Here is a 20,081-nt window from a genome sequence, read left to right on the forward strand (position 1 = left end):
TCCACAAAGAAGAAATAAAAACTTTGAGGTTCGCCGATGACACTGTAATTCTGTCAAGGACAGCAAAGGACCTGAAAGAGCAGTTAAACAGGATGGACAGTGTCTTGAAAGGTGGCTATAAGATGAACATCAACAAAAGCAAAACGAGTCTAATTGGAATGTAGTCAAATTAAATTGGGTGATGCTGAGGGAATTAGATTAGTAAATGAGACACTTAAAGTAGTAAATGCATTTTGCTATTTGGAGAGCAAAATAACTGATGATGGTCGAAGTAGAGAGGATATGAAATGTAGACTGGCAGTGGCAAGGAAAGCATTTCTGAAGAAGAGAAATTTGTTAACATCAAGTATAGATTTAAGTGTCAGGAAGTCGTTTCTGAAAGTATTTGTATGGATGGAAATGAAACGTGGACAATAAATAGTTCAGACAAGAACAGAATAGAAGCTTTCGAAATGTGGTGCTACAGAAGAATGATGACAATTAGATGGGTAGATCACATAACTAAGGAGGAGGTATTGAATAGAAATAGGGAGAAGAGAAATTTGTGGCACCACTTGACTAGAAGAAGGGATCGGTTGGTAGGACATGTTCTGAGGCATCAAGGGATCACCAGTTTAGTATTGGAGGGCAGCATGATTGGTAAAAATCATAGAGGGAGACCAAGAGATGAATACACTAAGCAGATTCAGAAGGATGTAGGTTGCAGTAGGTACTGGGAGATGAAGTAGTTTGCACAGGATACAGTAGCATGGAGAGCTGCATCAAACCAGTTTCTGGACTGAAGAGCACAACAACAACAATTTTGTGGATCACTTCTAATGCCCTTCTTGTAGACAGGTGAGACTTGTGCTTTGTCCAAGAACTGGGCATGGTTTTTTGTTCGAGGAGTCTACAATAGATTGTATTAGAAGAGAGGCTAATTCAGCTGCAAATTCAGTATAAAATCATACAGGGAGCTTTGTTCAGTTTTAACTATTTCAGCTGTTTTTCAACATCAGTGACACTAATACTTATTTGATTCATCTTTTCAGTGATATGAGGATTAAACTGGGGCAATTCTCATGAGTTTTTCTTTCTAAATGAACATTTGAAAAAGCATTTCAGCTTTCACTTTGCTACCCTCAATTTCACTTCCTCTCTTTCACTATGGACTGGACATCAGCTTTGGTGCCACCAACAGCCTTTACATATGACCAGAATTTCTTTGGGTTTTGTGAAATATCATTTGACAATATTCTGCTACGATAGTCATGGAAGGCACCACACATTGCTCCCTTGACATCCAAACATGCTTCATTCAGCATTTCTCTGTCTGTAGTCTTACGCTTTGTTTTATACCTATTATGCAGTCATCTCTGTTTCTTTAGAAGTTTCTTTACAGTGACTGTATACTATGGAGGTTCCCTCCCATTATGAACTATTCTACCAGGTACATATCTATCCAGTGCATGATCAACTTTTCTTTTAAAATTGGTCCTTAGTTCCTCTTCTTGCTTGTGACCTGTGCTGGTAGTTTCAAGCTCTTCACTGAGGTATGACATTACTGATTCATTATCTACTGTATTTACTCAAATCTAAGCCGCACCTAAAAGATGAGACTCGAAATAAAGGGGAAAAGGAGAGAGAAAAGTTTTAGGCCGCACCTCCAAATCGAAACAAAGTTGGTCCATTGTAATATGAGACACAATTTAGGTCGAATGAATGACGATACACCTACAGTAGTTTGGTTCGAGTCGTAAGCTTAGCAGTTAAGCTTTACCAGGTAACCCTTGCTATGCGTCAGGTGCTCCTTCTATATTTATATGGGTACCCTTCCTTTTTCACGTGCTTCGTCTGGTTTGAATCGATTGCTTATTTTGCTTTGATCTGATAAGTGCCGTTTTCTTTGTTATAGGTGTTAACGTCGCTCTAAGCTGAAAATGCATTACTGTACTGTGTGATGCATTCTTTGTCGCATTCTTATAGTGTGTGTTTACGGCCTGTCGCCGCTCGTGGCATGGGTTGCTTTTGTGCACACTACCGCCGCTTTTTTTGAGAGAGAGAGAGAGAGAGAGAGAGGAATCGTCTCATTAGCGAAACAACAGCAAGAGACTGCTATTTGTTGTTACTTACACTGCTGCTTTCTTTGATAATGATCAACAAGAACCAAATAATAGACTGCGTATGATAGAACATGTTCTGAACAAGAGTTAGGCAAAAATTTTTCTCCGTTTGAAAATCTTTGCTGCCGCTTCTTTAGAACATCAAATTGTGCACAGAGTCCTCTTAGATTTAAAAATCTAGTCAGTTGCCGTGCTTCATTTCTGACTGTATCACTATTAGGCATAAGAATAATACGAATATAAACATGACACGATAGGTATATTCTTCCGCATTTTCTGTTGTTTCACTCTAGTTTTGTAGTTTATTAGGCAGACAGGATTTAAATGAGATAGCAGCAAACACGAAAGAATACATGGCAAAATGTTTATGTTTGTATTATTCTTATGGCGAAGAAATACTGTGTGTGATTCACATTTCATCAGGTTCCTATTAGCAACCATCTCCTCTAACAGGTAGGAAAAAAATCAGAACGTAGAGTTGGCCTTATTGACAAACATCCCAAACAGTCTTGCCAGTCGGATTTTCGTAGTACATTGAAGTTCTGCTACATTCGAAGATGAACAATACGCAATTTGTATTTACTTCGTTGGATAATGTATGAAAATGTAGTGGTTGCAACTCGGGACGGAGAAAAAAAAGCTCGTCTTCTACCTTTTTTTAAATTTATTTACTGACGCAGAGGTTTTGGCCCTAGTATTTATCTTTGTGCCTACAAAGCATGCCTGTGTAGCGCTACATATATTCGACAGCAGAAGTTAGTTGTGGCGGCACCTACCAACATTTTTCAGAACTTCCGCTTTGCACTCGATTCTAAGCCGCAGGTGGTTTTGTGGATTACAAAAACCGGAAGAAAAGTGCAGCTTAGATTCGAGTAAATACGGTAGTTTACTGAGTATATGTATGCCCTTCTGCTTCTTTTAGTTGTTCTTTGTACTTCGGTTATCATTGTTGCCACAACCACATCATGGTCAGTGATACCAGTTTTGACGTGGATATCCTCAAAGAGGTCAGGTCTATTTGTTGTCTTTAGAGCTCATATATTTTCTAACTATCTGTTCTAGGTAGTTTTCAGAGAAGACATTTACTAATGTTTCACTGGATGCCTTATCGCATCCACCACTAAAAAAACTGTGATTTTCCCAATTAAATGTTGGGTTATTAAAGTCACCACCTGTGATTACAATGTGGTTGGGGATCTACATAGAAGTGAACTGAGGTTTTCTCTAAAGTTTTCAGTTACTTGAGTAGATAAGCCTGGTGGATGATAGAAGGATCAAATTGTCATTTTATGCCCATCCATGATACCAAGTCTCGGCCAAACAGTCTCACATGCAGCTTCAATTGCTATCTCAGTGTATTTGAGTTTCCTGTCTACTACGACAAATACACCACCTTCATATCCCATTTTCCTGTCCTTTTGATATACACGTAAATTTTCCCCAAAAATCTCACTGCTATCAATTTCAGGTTTAACCAACTTTCTGTACCTAGTATTATGTGAGCTTCACTGTTTTTCATGTTGCAAATGCTTCGGCATTTTACCATTAGGATTTTAATACCCTCACCCATGGAAGGCATTTCTTGCACTGATACTTCTGGGTTTTGTTCAGCTATCATTATCTGGATTGAATGGAGAGTTGGTACTCTGCCTAAATGTCGCTTTTAGCAACAAGGAGTATATTTTCAACAAGTGCTACACATCAGGACTGAGAATAGGCAGCAGAAATCTGTTATTAGTATGCATCCCAGCTAGGTTTGCATATGATATACTTGTGAGATGGTCCACTTGCTACCAACTGATCAAGTATATAGCACGCATCTCAGTTCCCCTCCTAGATGACGACTGTGTGATACCAGCAAGCAATAGGCTGATGGCTGCATCAAGCAGTGTGTACGTCTAGATGTACATCAATATCCATATTAAAAACAAAGATTCCAAGACTTACCAAGCGGGAAAGCGCCGGCAGACAGGCACATGAACAAAACACACAAACACACACACAGAATTACGAGCTTTCGCAACTGGCAGTTGCTTAGTCAGGAAAGAGGGAAGGAGAGGGAAAAATGAAAGGATGTGGGTTTTAAGGGAGAGGGTAAGGAGTCATTCCAATCCCGGGAGCGGAAAGACTTCCCTTAGGGGAAAAAAAGGACAGGTGTACACTCGCACACACACACACACACACACACACACACACACACACACACACACATATCCATCCGCACATCCACAGACACAAGCAGACGTCTGCTTGTGTCTGTGGATGTGCGGATGGATGTGTGTGTGTGTGTGTGTGTGTGTGTGTGTGTGCGAGTGTACACCTGTCCTTTTTTTCCCCTAAGGGAAGTCTTTCCGCTCCCGGGATTGGAATGATTCCTTACCCTCTCCCTTAAAACCCACATCCTTTCATTTTTCCCTCTCCTTCCCTCTTTCCTGACGAAGCAACTGCCAGTTACGAAAGCTCGTAATTCTGTGTGTGTGTTTATGTGTTTTGTTCATGTGCCTGTCTGCCGGCGCTTTCCCGCTTGGTAAGTCTTGGAATCTTTGTTTTTAATATATTTTTCCCATGTGGAAGTTTCTTTCTATTTTATTTACAATATCCATATTAAGCAATACCAATTTCAAGTGCATGGCGGAGGGTACTTTCATTGTACCAAGTGTTACAGTTTCTTCCAGTTCTGTTCACAGATTGAATGAAAAAAAAAAGAAAAAGAAAAAACTTCTCAGTTCTGTGCTCACTGTAATTAGTCTGATCTTTTTTTGCCATCCCTACTGCAGCAGTGCAATGAGGATTTGTGGCATATTTCCAAATTCCTCAGTTAATATAGGGTATTAAAACTTTTTAAATACACTCTCATGGGATCCCCCCATGAACCATGGACCTTGCCGTTGGTGGGGAGGCTTGCGTGCCTCAGCGATACAGATAGCCGTACCGTAGGTGCAAACACAACGGAGGGGTATCTGTTGAGAGGCCAGACAAACGTGTGGTTCCTGATGAGGGGCAGCAGCCTTTTCAGTAGTTGCAGGGGCAATAGTCTGGATGATTGACTGATCTGGCCTTGTAACAATAACCAAAACGGTCTTGCTGTGCTGGTACTGCGAATGGCTGAAAGCAAGGGGAAACTACGGCCATAATTTTTCCCGAGGGGAATACAGCTTTACTGTATGATTAAATGATGATGGCGTCCTCTTGGGTGAAATATTCCGGAGGTAAAATAGTCCCCCATTCGGATCTCCGGGCGGGGACTACTCAAGAGGATGTCGTTATCAGGAGAAAGGAAAGTGGCATTCTGCAGATTGGAGCATGAAATGTCAGATCCCTTAATCGGGCAGGTAGGTTAGAAAATTTAAAAGGGAAATGGATAGGTTAAAGTGTAGATGTAGTGGGAATTAGTGAAGTTTGGTGGCAGGAGGAACAAGACTTCTGGTCAGGTGACTACAGGGTTATAAACACAAAATCAAATAGGGGCAATGCAGCAGTAGGTTTAATAATTAATAGGAAAATAGGAACCTGGTTAAGCTACTAGAAACAGCATAGTGAACGCATTATTGTGGCCAAGATAGATACGAAGCCCACTCCTACTACAGTAGTACAAGTTTATATGCCAACTATCTCTGCAGATGATGAAGAAATTGAAGAAATGTACGAAGAAATAAAAGAAATTATTCAGATAGTGAAGGGAGACGAAAATTTAATAGTAATGGGTGACTGGAATTCGGTGGTAGGAAAAGGGAGAGAAGGAAACGTAGTAGGTGAATATGGACTGGGGGAAAAAAATGAAAGAGGAACCTGCCTGGTAGAATTTTGCACAGAGCACAACTTAATCATAGGTAACACTTGGTTCAAGAATCATAAAAGATGGCTGTATACATGGAAGAACCCTGGAGATACTGACAGGTTTCAGATAGATTATATAATGGTAAGACAGGGATTTAGGAACCAGGTTTTAAATTGTAAGACATTTCCAGGGGCAGATGTGGACTCTGACCACAATCTATTGGTTATGACCTGTAGATTAAAACTGAAGAAACTGCAAAAAGGTGAGAATTTAAGGAGATGGGATATGGATAAACTAAAAGAACCAGAGGTTGTACAGAGTTTCAGGGAAAGCATAAGGGAGCAATTGACAGGAATGGGGGATAGAAATACAGTAGAAGAAGAATGGGTAGCTTTGAGGGATGAAATAGTGAAAGTAGCAGAGGATCAAGTAGATAAAAGGACGAGGGCTAGAAGAAATCCTTGGGCAACAGAAGAAATATTCAATTTCATTATGAAAGGAGAAAATATAAAAATGCAGTAAATGAAGCAGGTAAAAAGGAATACAGACATCTCAAAAATGAGATCGACAGGAAGTGCAAAATGGCTAAGCAGGGATGGCTAGAGGACAAATGTAAGGATATAGAGGCTTATCGCACTAGGGGTAAGATAGATACTGCCTACAGGAAAATTAAAGAGACCTTTGGAGATAAGAGAAGCACTTGTATGAGCATCAAGAGCTCAGATGGAAATCCAGTTCTAAGCAAAGAAGGGAAAGCAGAAAGGTGGAAGGAGTATATAGAGGGTCTATACAAGGGCGATGTACTTGAGGACAATATTATGGAAATGGAAGAGGATGTAGATGAAGATGAAATGGGAGACATGATACTGCGTGAAGAGTTTGACAGAGCACTGAAAGACCTGAGTCGAAACAAGGGCCCAGGAGTAGACAACATCCCATTGGAACTACTGAAGGCCTTGGGAGAGCCAGTTCTGACAAAACTCTACCGTCTGGTGAGCAAGATGTATGAGACAGGTGAAATACCCTCAGACTTCAAGAAGAATATAATAATTCCAATCCCAAAGAAAGCAGGTGTTGACAGATGTGAAAATTACCGAACTATCAGTTTAATAAGTCACAGCTGCAAAATACTATCGCAAATTCTTTACAGACGAATGGAAAAACTAGTAGAAGCCGACCTCGGGGAAGATCAGTTTGGATTGCGTAGAAATGTTGGAACACGTGAGGCAATACTGACCCTACAACTTACCTTAGAAGCTAGATTAAGGAAGGGCAAACCTTCGTTTCTAGCATTTGTAGACTTAGAGAAAGCTTTTGACAATGTTGACTGGAATACTCTCTTTCAAATTCTGAAGGTGACAGGGGTGAAATACAGGGAGAGAAAAGCTATTTACAATTTGTACAGAAACCAGATAGCAGTTATAAGAGTCGAGGGATATGAAAGGGAAGCAATGGTTGGGAAAGTAGTGAGACAGGGTTGTAGCCTCTCCCTGATGTTATTCAATCAGTATATTGAGCAAGCAGTAAAGGAAACAAAAGAAAAATTCAGAGTAGGTATTATAATCCATGGAGAAGAAATAAAAATGTTGAGATTCGCCATGACATCGTAATTCTGTGAGAGACAGCAAAGGATTTGGAAGAGCAGTTGAACGGAATGGATAGTGTCTTGAAAGGAGGATATAAGATGAACATCAACAAAAGCAAAACGAAGATGATGGAATGTAGTCGAATTAAGTCGGGTGATGCTGAGGGAATTAGATTAGAAAATGAGACACTTAAAGTAGTAAAGGAGTTTTGCTATTTGGGGAGCAAAATAACTGATGATGGTCGAAGTAGAGAGGATATAAAATGTAGACTGGCAATGGCAAGGAAAGCGTTTCTGAAGAAGAGAAATTTGTTAACATCGAGTATGCATTTAAGTATCAGGAAGTCATTTCTGAAAGTATTTGTATGGAGTGTAGCCATGTATGGAAGTGAAACATGGACGATAAATAGTTTGGACAATGAGAGAATAGAAGCTTTCGAAATGTGTTGCTACAGAAGAATGCTGAAAATTAGATGGATAGATGACATAACTAATGCGGAAGTATTGAATAGGATTGGGGAGAAGAGAAGTTTGTGGCACAACTTGACCAGAAGAAGGGATCGGTTGGTAGGACATGTTCTGAGGCATCAAGGGATAATCAATTTAGTACTGGAGGGCAGCGTGGAGGCTAAAAATCGTAGAGGGAGACCACGAGATGACTACACTAAGCAGATTCAGAAGGATGTAGGTTGCAGAAGGTACTGGGAGATGAAGAAGCTTGCACAGGATAGAGTAGCATGGAGAGCTGCATCAAAACAGTCTCAGGACTGAAGACTACAACAACAACTCATGGGATATTAGGTGCCTGTCTTTAAGTGTCTGCCAGCTCAGGTACTTCAGCATCTCTATGATTTTCTCCTGTGGGTTGTACAAACCTGTGACTATTTATGCTGCCCTTCTATGTGTATGTTCAGTATCTATGGTTAGTCCTATTCTGTATGGGTCCCACCCTGCTGAGCAAGATCCTAGGATGGGCTACGCAAAAGTTTTGTAAACAGTTTCACTTGTAGATCGATTGTATTTCACTACTATACTACCAATGAACTGAAGTCTACCACCTGCTTTACCTACAACTAATCCTATGCGATCATTTCATCCTATACCGCTACAAAATGTTAACACCTGGCTATTTGTATGAGTTGACTGATTCTGATTGTGAGTCTTTGATATTTTAGTTGTAGGCTACAACGTTTTTCATTTTTTAAACTAAAAATTTTAAGTTTCTGAATATTTATAATAAGTTGCCAATCTCAGCACCACTATGAAATCTTATCAAGATCTGATTGAATATTTATTCAGATCTTTTCACATAGGCCTAGTACTTAATTACAGATAAATAAATTGTCTTCAAAACACTTCTCTGAGTTATATCTGAAATTACTTCTGTATCTGTCATTGACTTTCCATCCAAGATAATGTGCTGCACCCACCTACTGAGAAGTATTCAGTCCAGTCACAAATTCTGTTTGATGGCCCATGTGATTGTATTTTCATTATTAAACATTGGTGTGGTACTGATTCAAGTGATTTTCAGAAATCAAGAAATTACTGCATTTACCTGACTGACGTAATCAGTGCCTTCCTGGAAGTCATGTGAGAAAAGCAGAAGTTGAGTTTCACATGATCATTTTTGGAAACTGTGCTGTTTTATATGGATGAGGTCATTGTATTCAATATACCTCAGTACATATGAGCTCAGAATATATTTTTCTACAACAGATGGATGTCATTGATATTGCATGGTAGCTTTGTGGAATAATTCTGCTTCCCTTCTTGTAGGTGTGTGTAACCTGTTCTTTCTTTTGGCACTTGTCATAGTTTTTGTTTGAGGGATCTGTGATTATTATGATTAAAATATGCCCTAAGCCAGCTGCAAATTATGTAGAAAATCTGATAGGGATTCCATTGGGCCCCGGAGATTCTTTTAGCAACACTTGATGTTTCTCATCATAACTGACATTATTATCTATGTTACTATTCTTAGCAGTGGTGTGAGAATTTAACTGTGACATTACTCTTGGGTCTTTCCTTGTTAAAGAACATTTGAAAATGGTGTTTACCACTTCAACCTTTGCTTTGCTACCCCCAGTTTCAGTTCCTGTGTCATCCATGAGTCTCTGGACACTAAGACTGGTGTTACTGACAGCCTTTACGGGTGACCAGAATTTATTTGGGTTCTGTGAGAGGTCTTTCAATAAGATTCTGGAATGGTACTCTTTTAATGCTTCATGTATTGCCAAACATGTTTTGTTTAATGTGTATTGTCTGACACATTGTTTTACACCTATTGTGCAGTAATTGCTGTTCTTTTAGAAGTTTCTTTACTCCTCCAGATGCTTCTGACCAAAGCTAAATATTCAGGCTGCTCATTGAGATAGTTCCTTGTTGAGATATGACATTACTGCTTTTTTATATAGCTTTCTAAACATGAAAATCTTTCTACTTATCTTGTCATTTGTGCATTGGTATTTGTTGTTGCTGCAACTGTCTCTTGGTCACTAATACTAGGTTCAGTGCAGAATTCCTCAATAAGTCAGGTATATATAGTGTCATTAGATCCAAAGCTTTTGTTTCATGAGTGTAATCCTGAATTATCTGTTCTAGGAAGTTTTCAGAAAAGGCATTTACTATTGTTTGACTGGGTGTCTTGGCCCCAATGGATTGTTGGATAGTAATATCAATGGCAGCAAGACTGTGAAACATATGTATTAATGGTGAGGGTGTTTCTCTGAATTTTTCAGTTACTTCTGGGTATAGTTCTGGTGGCTGATAGAAAGATCCAGTTATAAATGTATTCCCAGCACGCTCACACGCATCTTCAGTTTCCACTTTGGTGAATTTGAATTTCTTGTTGTCTGTGATGGATACACCCCTTCCATTTCCCACCAGCCTTTCCTTTTGATATATAGTTAGATTTACCCCAAAAATCGTACTGCTGTCAATTTTGGGTTTTAGTGAGTCTTCTGTATCTAATATTATTTAAAGGAAAATTGCCACTCACCATATAATGGAGATGCTGACTCGCAGATAAGCACAACAAAAAGACTGTCACAATATAAGCTTTCGGCCATCAAGGCCTTTGTCGAAAGTAGATGATAGACACACACACACACACACACACACACACACACACACAAACTGCAGCCTCTTGCAGCTAAGCCACACTCATTATTACATTCCATCATGGATTTTCCATGGTTTAATATTATGTAAGCTTCACTGCTACTTAAAAGTGCTTCATACTCTGTCATTTTGTTACAAATAGTTCGACACTTGGTCACTAGGATTTTAATAGTTTTATTTATGGGAAAAATTTCTTTGGATATCATGCCAATTCTTAGGAATCTTGTACAGCTAACATTTTCTCAATTGAAGGAAGAGTTGCCTAATCTAAGAAACCCTTGTGTACTCAGTGTACAGTCAGCTACCTGGGTAGCAACCTCTGACCCATTTGGGGGAACCTGCAGTTGTCAGCTCTATGATGTAAGTCTAAGAAGTCACAGCCCAGCTTTTCATAGAACCTTAGAAGTCTCTGATTCAAGCCTAAAACTCTACTTACAATCAGGGAGCCACAATCAATTCTGGGGAGAATGCTGCAGACGGTGAGCTTTCCTGCAGTTCCGCAAGCAAGGCTGGTCTTCTCTGCATTCTCTGCCAGTCACTGGAATGATCCAGGTACGATTTGGAGCCCAGACAGCATGCATTGCACCACAATCCACAATTGGTTACACATTACAACCTATTCTGTCAATGGCAGTCAGAACAGTCTCCTCAATGAGGTTGCGAGACATACACATAGCTAGCACAAGGTGGTCTTTCCCATTGCTTGCTCTCATTTCACTAAGAAGTTCAGTTATTCACCGTTAAGTGCCTATCATTAATTCCCCATGATGTGGGACACAATAGGCTTGCCAACAGAAAATTATGTCTTGCTGGGTCTATTTCGGTTTGAGTGGAAGACAGCACCTCAGACTTGGTAGGGGGACTCGCTCTCTTTGTTACAAGGCCCTTAGACCTATCAATGATATGCAGCTAAGTTCAAGTGGATAAATGCTGACAGGTCCTTTACTTCCTGTAAAGGAGACGAGGCAGTACGGGAGGTACCTGTAACATATCTGATTTGTGTTTCTCAGGAGGCCTCCGAACACATTCAATCACTTGACAGTGCTAAGGGCAAGTTCTAATTGTTTATGAACAACAGGTAATTCATATCATGTCCAAAAACAGCATCCACAGAGCACTTGGTAATTGTTACCAAAAGTATGCTTTACCCCACAATTAGCTTTGGCAGCAAGTTTGTTCAAGTCCAAGAATTTTGTCTGGTTGTCCTGGTTCTTCTGTGGTTTCATTTCTGCCATGTAAGCTGTCTTTGCTCAAGATCAAATCACATTTGTTGTGTCGTCGTCGTCCCCCCCCCCCCCCCCCCCCCCTTCCCCTGTGGATGTTTCTTTTATTAGTGTGGTAGGTTTGTTAGCTCTCTTGGTTAGTGTTTCTTGTAGTTGCTCCTAGTTGTATGGTCCTTGCAACTTCAGCTTCTGGATGAAATTTTTGTTAGACTTGAGCGTTTCTGTACAGAGCATGTTGATTTTTCTCTAAAGACCCCTCATGGTGTTCCTTGGAAGAAGCTGAACCTTTCTTTGAGAGATAGTGATCTGAGTTGAGGCTTGCATTACTTAGGGGTTTGGCTTTTTGGATCTGCTGTTGTGCCTTTTTCCCAGTAGCATGATCTGTTGGGAACTCACAAAAGCTGGGGTTTGATAATATCCCAAGTTTTCTGTTTTCTGAACAATTGTTGGGAGAAAATTGATTTTATGATTGGATTGAATTCCCTGCAAAGTTGTAAGACTCTCTCCCCATTTTGCTATGTTGCTTTCCACATTTTATTTGTTGTACAGTGAACAGGATCTGTGCAACAGTGTTTTGTAATTTTCTCTTTTTACCAATTTGTGTATTAAAAGCCAGTATGCTTCTCTAGAATTTTACAGATGTCTTCCAGTTGCACACAATTTATTTATTCCGTCTGAGTGAGTGTTTTTCATTTACCACAATGACTAGAGACTGTACATTTACTACGGTGTAGCTTTTGTTCATTCTTTGAAAGATTATTATTATTATTATTATTATTATTAGTAGTAGTAGTAGTAGTAGTAGTAGTAGTATTGTTATCATCATTATCATCATCATCGTGTTTCATGCCATTTTCAGGAGCCTTTGCTATCATTTTTGATGATTCATTGTCTTAAGTTATGCAGTATCTAGAAAAAATTCTTTAAAAAGTTGGTTGGTGAATTGTTGCAGAATACTAGCTCAAATGATGCTTCCAGTCATCAGCTAATCTGTGAAGATGGTGATCCACTTATTATAACCTCAAGTCAGTTTACTGAAGATGATACTGTAGAGGAAATAGAAACACAGGTTAGTATTTGACATGTCAAAAGTCATGGGAAACCACCCAATATTGTGTTGGACCTTCTTTTGCCCAGTATAGTGCAGCAGCTAGACAAATATTAGCGATGCTGCCAGTATAGCCGTTCACAACTGTGAAAGGGTTGCCGGTGCAGGATTTTGTGCATGAACTTATCTCTCAGTTATGTCTCACAAATGTTCAGTGGGTGGAAAAATTATTTACTTGATTTCTCCAGAATGTTCTCCAAACCAGTCATGAATGGTTGTGGCCCGGTGATCTGATGCATTGTCGTCCATAAACATTCCATCATTGTTTGGGAACATAAAGTCCATGAATGACTGCATATGGACTCCAAGTGGCTGCACATAAATATTTCCAGTCAATGACCAGAGGACCCAGTCTGTTCCATGTAACCACAGCCCATATTATTATGGAACCAGAGCCAGCTAGCACAGTGCCTTGTTGACAACTTGGGTCCATGGCTTTGTGGAGTCTGCAAGACATTTGAAACCTGGTATCAGCTATTACCAACTGATTTTGGGACTTATGACCAGGCCGCACTTTTCCAGTTCTCTAGGGTCCATCCAATATGGTTACAAGCCTAGGAGAGACACTGCAGGCGATGCTCTGCTGTTAGTAAAGGCACTCAATGTTGGTCGTCGGCTGCCATATCCCATTAACATCAGATTTTGCTACACAGTCCTAACTGATACATTCATTGTACATCCCACATTGATTTCTGCAGTTATTGCATGCAATGTTGCTTGTTTGTTAGTACTGACAACTCTCACAAACGCTGCTGCTCTCAGTCATTAAGTGAAGGCTGTTGGCCACTGTGTTGTGTTTGGTGAGACGTAATGCCTAAAATATGATATCATCGGCACTCTCTTGACACTGTGGATCTTGGAACATCAAATTCCCTAACAATTTCTGAAGTGGAATGTCCCACACATCTGCCCCCAACTACCATTCCACATTCGAAGAGTCTGTTGATTTGTATCGTGCGGCCATAATCCCATCAGAAATCTTTTCACGTGAATCACCTGAATAGAAATGACAGATCCATCAATGCACTGTCCTTTTATACCTTGTGTGTGCAATATTACTGCCAACTGTATATGTGCATATCATTATACCATGACTTTTGTCACCTTTGTGTGTGTGTGTGTGTGTGTGTGTGTGTGTGTGTGTGTGACCTGTCAGATTTCTCTACAGGATGGCGTTGTAGATGAAGATGATGTAGTTATTTGTGTATCTTTATGAAAGCTTTATGTGCTATATTATTGCAGGTCAGTGTAAGAAATTAGTAAATAAGTATGCTTTATATACTAGATTATTGCAGGTCAGCATAAGAAATTAGTAAATTTGCTGCACTATTTGATATCCTGCTGTCAGAATCAAATTTATTTCAGCCATGTGGAGATGGCGCAACGTCATTGGTAGTATATATATTTTGACTCTGCTTTGGTTTCTATGGCCAGATGAAGCTTTTGGTCTTCAGCAAAACTGATGATGTCACTGTAAGAACTAAGTATTTATTTAGCAGTACAAAAATAAATTTCTCTGAATGAAAGTCATTTATTTCATCACTTGTTTCAACAAAAACATGAGGAACATCCTATGCACAATCTTATTTCACTGCTCCCAATGCGATATCCCACTGCCTACCAAATCTGTGAAATAATGTGGTTCATCATGTTGTAACTTGTGTGCAGTCTTTTGTGTGGGCATGGCCACTAACCAGCTGCCCAGATGAATGGCACTATCAAACTGTGCCAAAGAGGAGAGATGACCACCCAGTGGTGGAGCATGCTGCTGAGCACAATGTGTTTGACATTAAGGAATGCTTTACAACTTGTGCCCCCTCCGCCCCCCCCTCCTCCCCCAACCTTTTCCTCTTAAATAAACATCTTTTTTATGTTATCCATTACAGATTTGAGGTAATGGTTTAAGTTTTTACAGTAATAATTGGTAGCATTCAACCATATTTCTGTCCTACACATAGCTCAACAATGTGTTATGAGATACAGTGCTCTCATCATAAGGTTGTAAAATATAGCTCATGAAGTTGAAGCACTAAAATATCTCAGCAATAACAATTGTGATGTTCATAACATAAAATAGAATTAAATCACATTGGGATGAGGGTCCTCATTTTACTTTAAAATTGTCAACGTCTGTCAGCGACCACCCCTCTCCTCTCACACCACCCACTATAACAGGCCCTGCCCACTGTATTACAGTGTAACTGTAACTATTGGGAATAATGTGCTAATAATCATCTCCTTTTCATTTCCAAAGCCTAAAATCTTCAGTCTCTAGCTGTTCCATCATAGAGGTATTAGAAATTTATAATCGTGTACCAGTCCTAAAATAATTCTAGAATGCTGCTAAGAAACCACATTTTGTTGTCTTTCACTTTGAATTCGGAATATTGCTGTGTTGCCTCCCTTTCTTTTCTATGCGCAAGATTTCTAAGTCTTCTTCTATTCAATTCAGTGGATAGACTGTTTCATATATGTTATTCACAACAGCTGATTTGCTATAATTACTTAATCTGAATGCATCTTTATGTTCCTAATGTCTGATCAAAAATGTTCTTTGTCTGTCCAATATATTTTGAATTACAGGATGTGCATTGAATTTTATAAGCTCCAGATCTTTTGAACTTCTTTATCATAATACTGACATCATGCTTCAGCTTATAACTCACTGAATTATTTGGAATGCTATTTGAACACCGTACAATTTAAAAATGTTTGTGATCTTTTGTGAGATTCTTCCACACTGTGCCATCATGATCATTTTCACTTTCTCTGCAATAGGTTTATTCTTTCTGTGCCTATTACCTTTACAAAGCAATTTATGGACAATGTCCACTTAGTAACTGTTTTTATCTGCTATCTTCTTAATGATGTTTATTTCCATCTCTCTACCCTTCCTACTCATTGACATATTGGCTGCTCTGTGCACTAGAATAGGTGGTGGTGGTGGTGGTTAGTGTTTAACGTCCCGTCGACAATGAGGTCATTAGAGACGGAGCGCAAGCTCGGTGTAGGGAAGGATTGGGAAGGAAATCGGCCATGGCCTTTCAAAGGAACCATCCCGGCATTTGCCTGAAACGATTTAGGGAAATCACGGAAAACCTGAATCAGGATGGCCGGAGACGGGATTGAACCGTCGTCCTCCCAAATGCGAGTCCAGTGTGCTAACCATTGCGCCACCTCACTCGGTGTGTGCACTAGAATACTAAACTGCAGAAGGCTGTTTCTTTATAGGCCTATGGATGGCCTGAATCATCAGGAATCACAGCATCAGTTGTTCAGTTTCTGTAAACGGTAAATTTGTGCTTATTGCCCTGCTCTTTAATGTTCAAATCAAGGATTGTAAACTGCTGTCAAATTTGTGCTCCACAGTAATTTGTTGAAGTTTTTTTACTATTTCATAAATATCTTCATCAGAATCATCAGCAATGAACAAAGTATCATCTACATAACATTTATATGCTGCGCGGGGTACCTGTGTGGTCCAAGGCACCTTGTCACGGTTCGTGCGGCTGCCCCAATCGAAGGTTCGAGTCCTCCCTCAGGTGTGTGTGTGTGTGTGTGTGTGTGTGTGTGTGTGTGTGTGTGTGTGTGGGTGTGGGTGTGTGTGTTTTGTCCTTAGCATAAGTTAGTTTAAGTTAGATTAACTAGTGTGTAAGCTTAGGGACTGATGACCTCAGCTGTTTGATCCCATAGGATCGTACCACAAATTTCCAAAAATAACATTTATGATAAACAAGTTTACCCATAATGTCTTGGTCAGAGTTAAAGCCTCATCTTCTAGGTCATTGATAAAAATGTCAACTGTAGTCCCTGAAATGCTGACTGCATGGCTAAACCATTGTCTTGAATATAAAACTTACAATTAGAAATGTAATAGTTAAAACTTGTGATCAGCTGTAAAAGTTAAATGAACCTGATTGTCTTTTGTCTTGAAATTTTGCTGTATTTATGGAAACATCTTCTGATAATAGCTATCATTTCATTAAGCCAAACATTAGAGTACAGATTCTTAGCTTCCACTGAAACCAAACAGGGAGGTCAGTGATGTATAGTTGTTGTCATAGGCATAAGTTTCGTAAGAATTTGATTGAGGAGACTAGTTATCTTACATGCAGAGATGTTTCTACAGTTCTGTTGTAACTCCGAACATAAATAATCATGTGGAAAGTCAGTCACCTGCTATATTTACATTTAAAGCTTGAAACAAGAGTAACAAGCATAAAACACAGTTCAAAAGAAAATTCAGCAAATGTACAGTACTAAGAGCGAAGATGAAGAAGATTGAGCAACTTGTAGCAGGCCAGTAAATAAATGGCAGAAGTGAAGCTTGGTGCATGTGGTGCCAAGGTGCCACCTGCGCGGACATCTTGTGCGACAGATTTTGCAGCAGTGTCTCCCTCTGGTGCCCAGACTCTGTAGTAACACACTCTAAGAAGCAGAGTCGTAACTGTGGTCAGTTGGAGGCAGTGATATAGACGGTGTCTGATGCCTGGCGAAGTGGTGTTAGCCACTTGGGATACCACAGTCCTTCCCTATTATGAGGCTGAAGAGCAACAGTGCAGAGTGTGGCTTTGTGCCTGCCAGGACACCGAAGAACATGCCAGGCAAAACCAGAGTCCACATCAGAGGGGGTATGCAGACTCGACACGCTCCCGGTCGGACAGGATGGTGGCAAACGGCGAGAAGGTACCTGCTTGGCAGTGGCAACAGGATCGTGGTGGTGTGGAGGGGGTGCTAGGGGACATTTCATTTTCACATCTGGCTTGAAAGTGTGAGGGCACTTCAGCTGGAGGTGCTGTTTGGGGAAATCTGGCAGTGTTTCTGCTGAGGCGGCATTCTAGGTTGTGAATAAGGAGGAAGGAAAGTTGGCATGGGAAAAAGAGACACGGAAGTAAAGGAACATTGTGTGGCATCGCCTCAAAGACCATCCTGGAGTGTGATCGGGGACAGTTGTGGTCAGTTCTCCCCCAATAGATGGAGTTCGTTTTGATAACAGATCATTGTCCTGTCTCCTGCATCCAAAGTGAAGACACAGAACCCCTTTGCTGCTGGGCAATAGGATCTATTCATCCTGATGGTTGAAACCTCATGCCCACACTCAGGTGCCCTGTGTGAAGAGTGGAGATGGTGGTAGGGGGCGGCACAGCTAGAGTCGACATCGGGAGCATGCAAGATTGGTGGCCATAGAGGAGCCCCAGTGGGCACTTCTCTCCAATTGGGGTAGACCTGTATGCTTTAAAGAAGGGTTGGATCATCGTCTGTAGGTGATGCGCTAACAAATATCTTCATCTGGGTCTTGAAAGTGCGTGCAGGTCATGTTCAGGGTGAAAAGGTGGTTACACGGTGTGTTGATTGCCTTTATGCTGGCAGAAAATGTCAAAAAGCTGCTGCCAGAATTGTGGCCCTTTATCTGACACAGTCATGCAAGGAAGGCCGTCTATGGTGAAAAATTATGGTGAATGCCCTAATAGTTGCCTCCGCGTTGGCAGAATGGCATTTGTCAATGTAGTGAAATCTTCGGTAAGTGACTGTCAACCAGGTGACGTCCAGAAAGAGGCCAGCAAAATCAAGATGAATCCTCTCCCAAGGCTATGAGTGGACAGGCCAGTGCGAGAAGGATTGACGAGGTACTGTCAGGCATGCTTCACATTTATGACAATCTTATATGAGCTGCCTGGTCTGCTTGTCAATTCTGGACCATCAGAGATAGAGCCTGGCTAGCATCTTGGTATGAGTTACATCCCAAGTCCCTGGTGCAGTAGAAGCAGGATATCTAGCCGAAGGGGTTCCTGAAGGGCTACCCGTGGAGAGCTTTGGTTTGTTGTTAGCAAAATAATGCTGTGTACAAGAATGAGCATATGACAGAGGTGAAAATAGTGCTATAGGGGGCTAGAGTTCTAACCAGGGATCAAGTCCAGCCATCCTTGCAGGATTTAGTGATGCATGTGGTAAGGGACCCACAGCTTACTGGGCCTCATCTTCTAATTGGAAACAAACGATCTTGTCTTTATCAAATTCTGGATCGGGACCCATTGGGAGGTACGACAGGGCATCCACATATGCATGCTGAATAGTGTTTTTGGAAATGTATGTCATAGTTATATCTGATAACAAAAGGGGTCCACCTCTGGAGCCAATGGGCCTTTCAGTTGGGCAGCTTAGTAGCCAGACCAAAGAATGATATCAGATGCTTAAGATTAGTGATGAAGTGGAACTTGGTGCTGTAGAGAAAAACATGGAATGTTCTTAATGCAAATGTGATCACTAGCTCTTCCTTTTCAATCTGAGAGTACTACTTTTGTGTGACATTGAGCACTTTGGAAGTGTACACAGTCGGCTGTTCAGATCCATTGACATTACGGTGCCAAACACCTTTCAGACATATTGTTAGCTACCATCAGCTGCTTCTCCAGCTGGAAAGTGGTAGGTAAAGCACAAAGAATAAGGCCTGTTTGAGGATCTGGAATACCTATTTGCAATCTGCCAATCAGGAGAATGAGACACCTTTCCTCCTGAGATTGTTCAGCAGATGAGCAGTCTCCACAGCATTGGGAATGAATTTGCCACACCAAATCAGCTTCCTGAGGAAAGACTAGCTCCTTCAAGTTGGTGTCTGTGATCACTACTTCCACAGGCTTATTCGTAGGCTGAAGTCCACCTTTAGATGGTGTGGTCAAGATATATGACAGATGGTTGAAATGACTTGGATTTTTCGAGATTACATATGAGGCCATTCTGTAGAGTACAGAACAGTTTCCTAAAACTCTGTAAATGTTCTTCCATTGTGTCACCAGTATCACATAATTAATTAATGAATCCTGGAATATCCATAAGCAATTGTTCGAGGAATTGTTGAAAAAAATGGCAGTGGGCAATGACTAAGCCAAAAATGAAATGCCTAAACTTATAAAGGCTGTGTGGCATGTTGACAACTAATAGCTTTTGTTATTCTTTGTTAAGAGGAAGCTTCAATTAGCTTTGGTAAGATCAATTTTAGTACACCTGAAAGCAGAGTGAAGAGTGTTCGGACTTTGGAATTGGATAATTGTGTATTTCACTCTTTAAAATGAGTCTACTCTGATCTTAAAATCACTACCCCGTCTTCATGACCACCGACAATATTGCCCACTCACTGACAGATGGGTTCAGTTATGTCAAGATT

The 20,081-nt window shown here is 40.5% G+C and overlaps 1 protein-coding gene across 2 annotated transcripts in view; it reads left to right on the plus strand.

Moving 5' to 3' along the window:
* LOC126354183 (protein BANP-like) overlaps window positions 1–20,081 on the plus strand; it is a 175,370-nt gene that overhangs the window by 76,844 nt on the left and 78,445 nt on the right. The window contains exon 6 of one of the 2 annotated variants that reach the window (XM_050003631.1): window positions 12,764–12,880. The exons of the other annotated variant lie outside the window; for it this stretch is intronic. Within the exon in view, the coding sequence (XP_049859588.1) occupies window positions 12,764–12,880 (117 nt within the window). The remainder of the gene's footprint in view (window positions 1–12,763; window positions 12,881–20,081) is intronic. 2 annotated transcript variants of the gene reach the window in all.

Source organism: Schistocerca gregaria, chromosome 1, assembly GCF_023897955.1.
Source record: "Schistocerca gregaria isolate iqSchGreg1 chromosome 1, iqSchGreg1.2, whole genome shotgun sequence".
Lineage (NCBI taxonomy): Eukaryota > Metazoa > Arthropoda > Insecta > Orthoptera > Acrididae > Schistocerca > Schistocerca gregaria.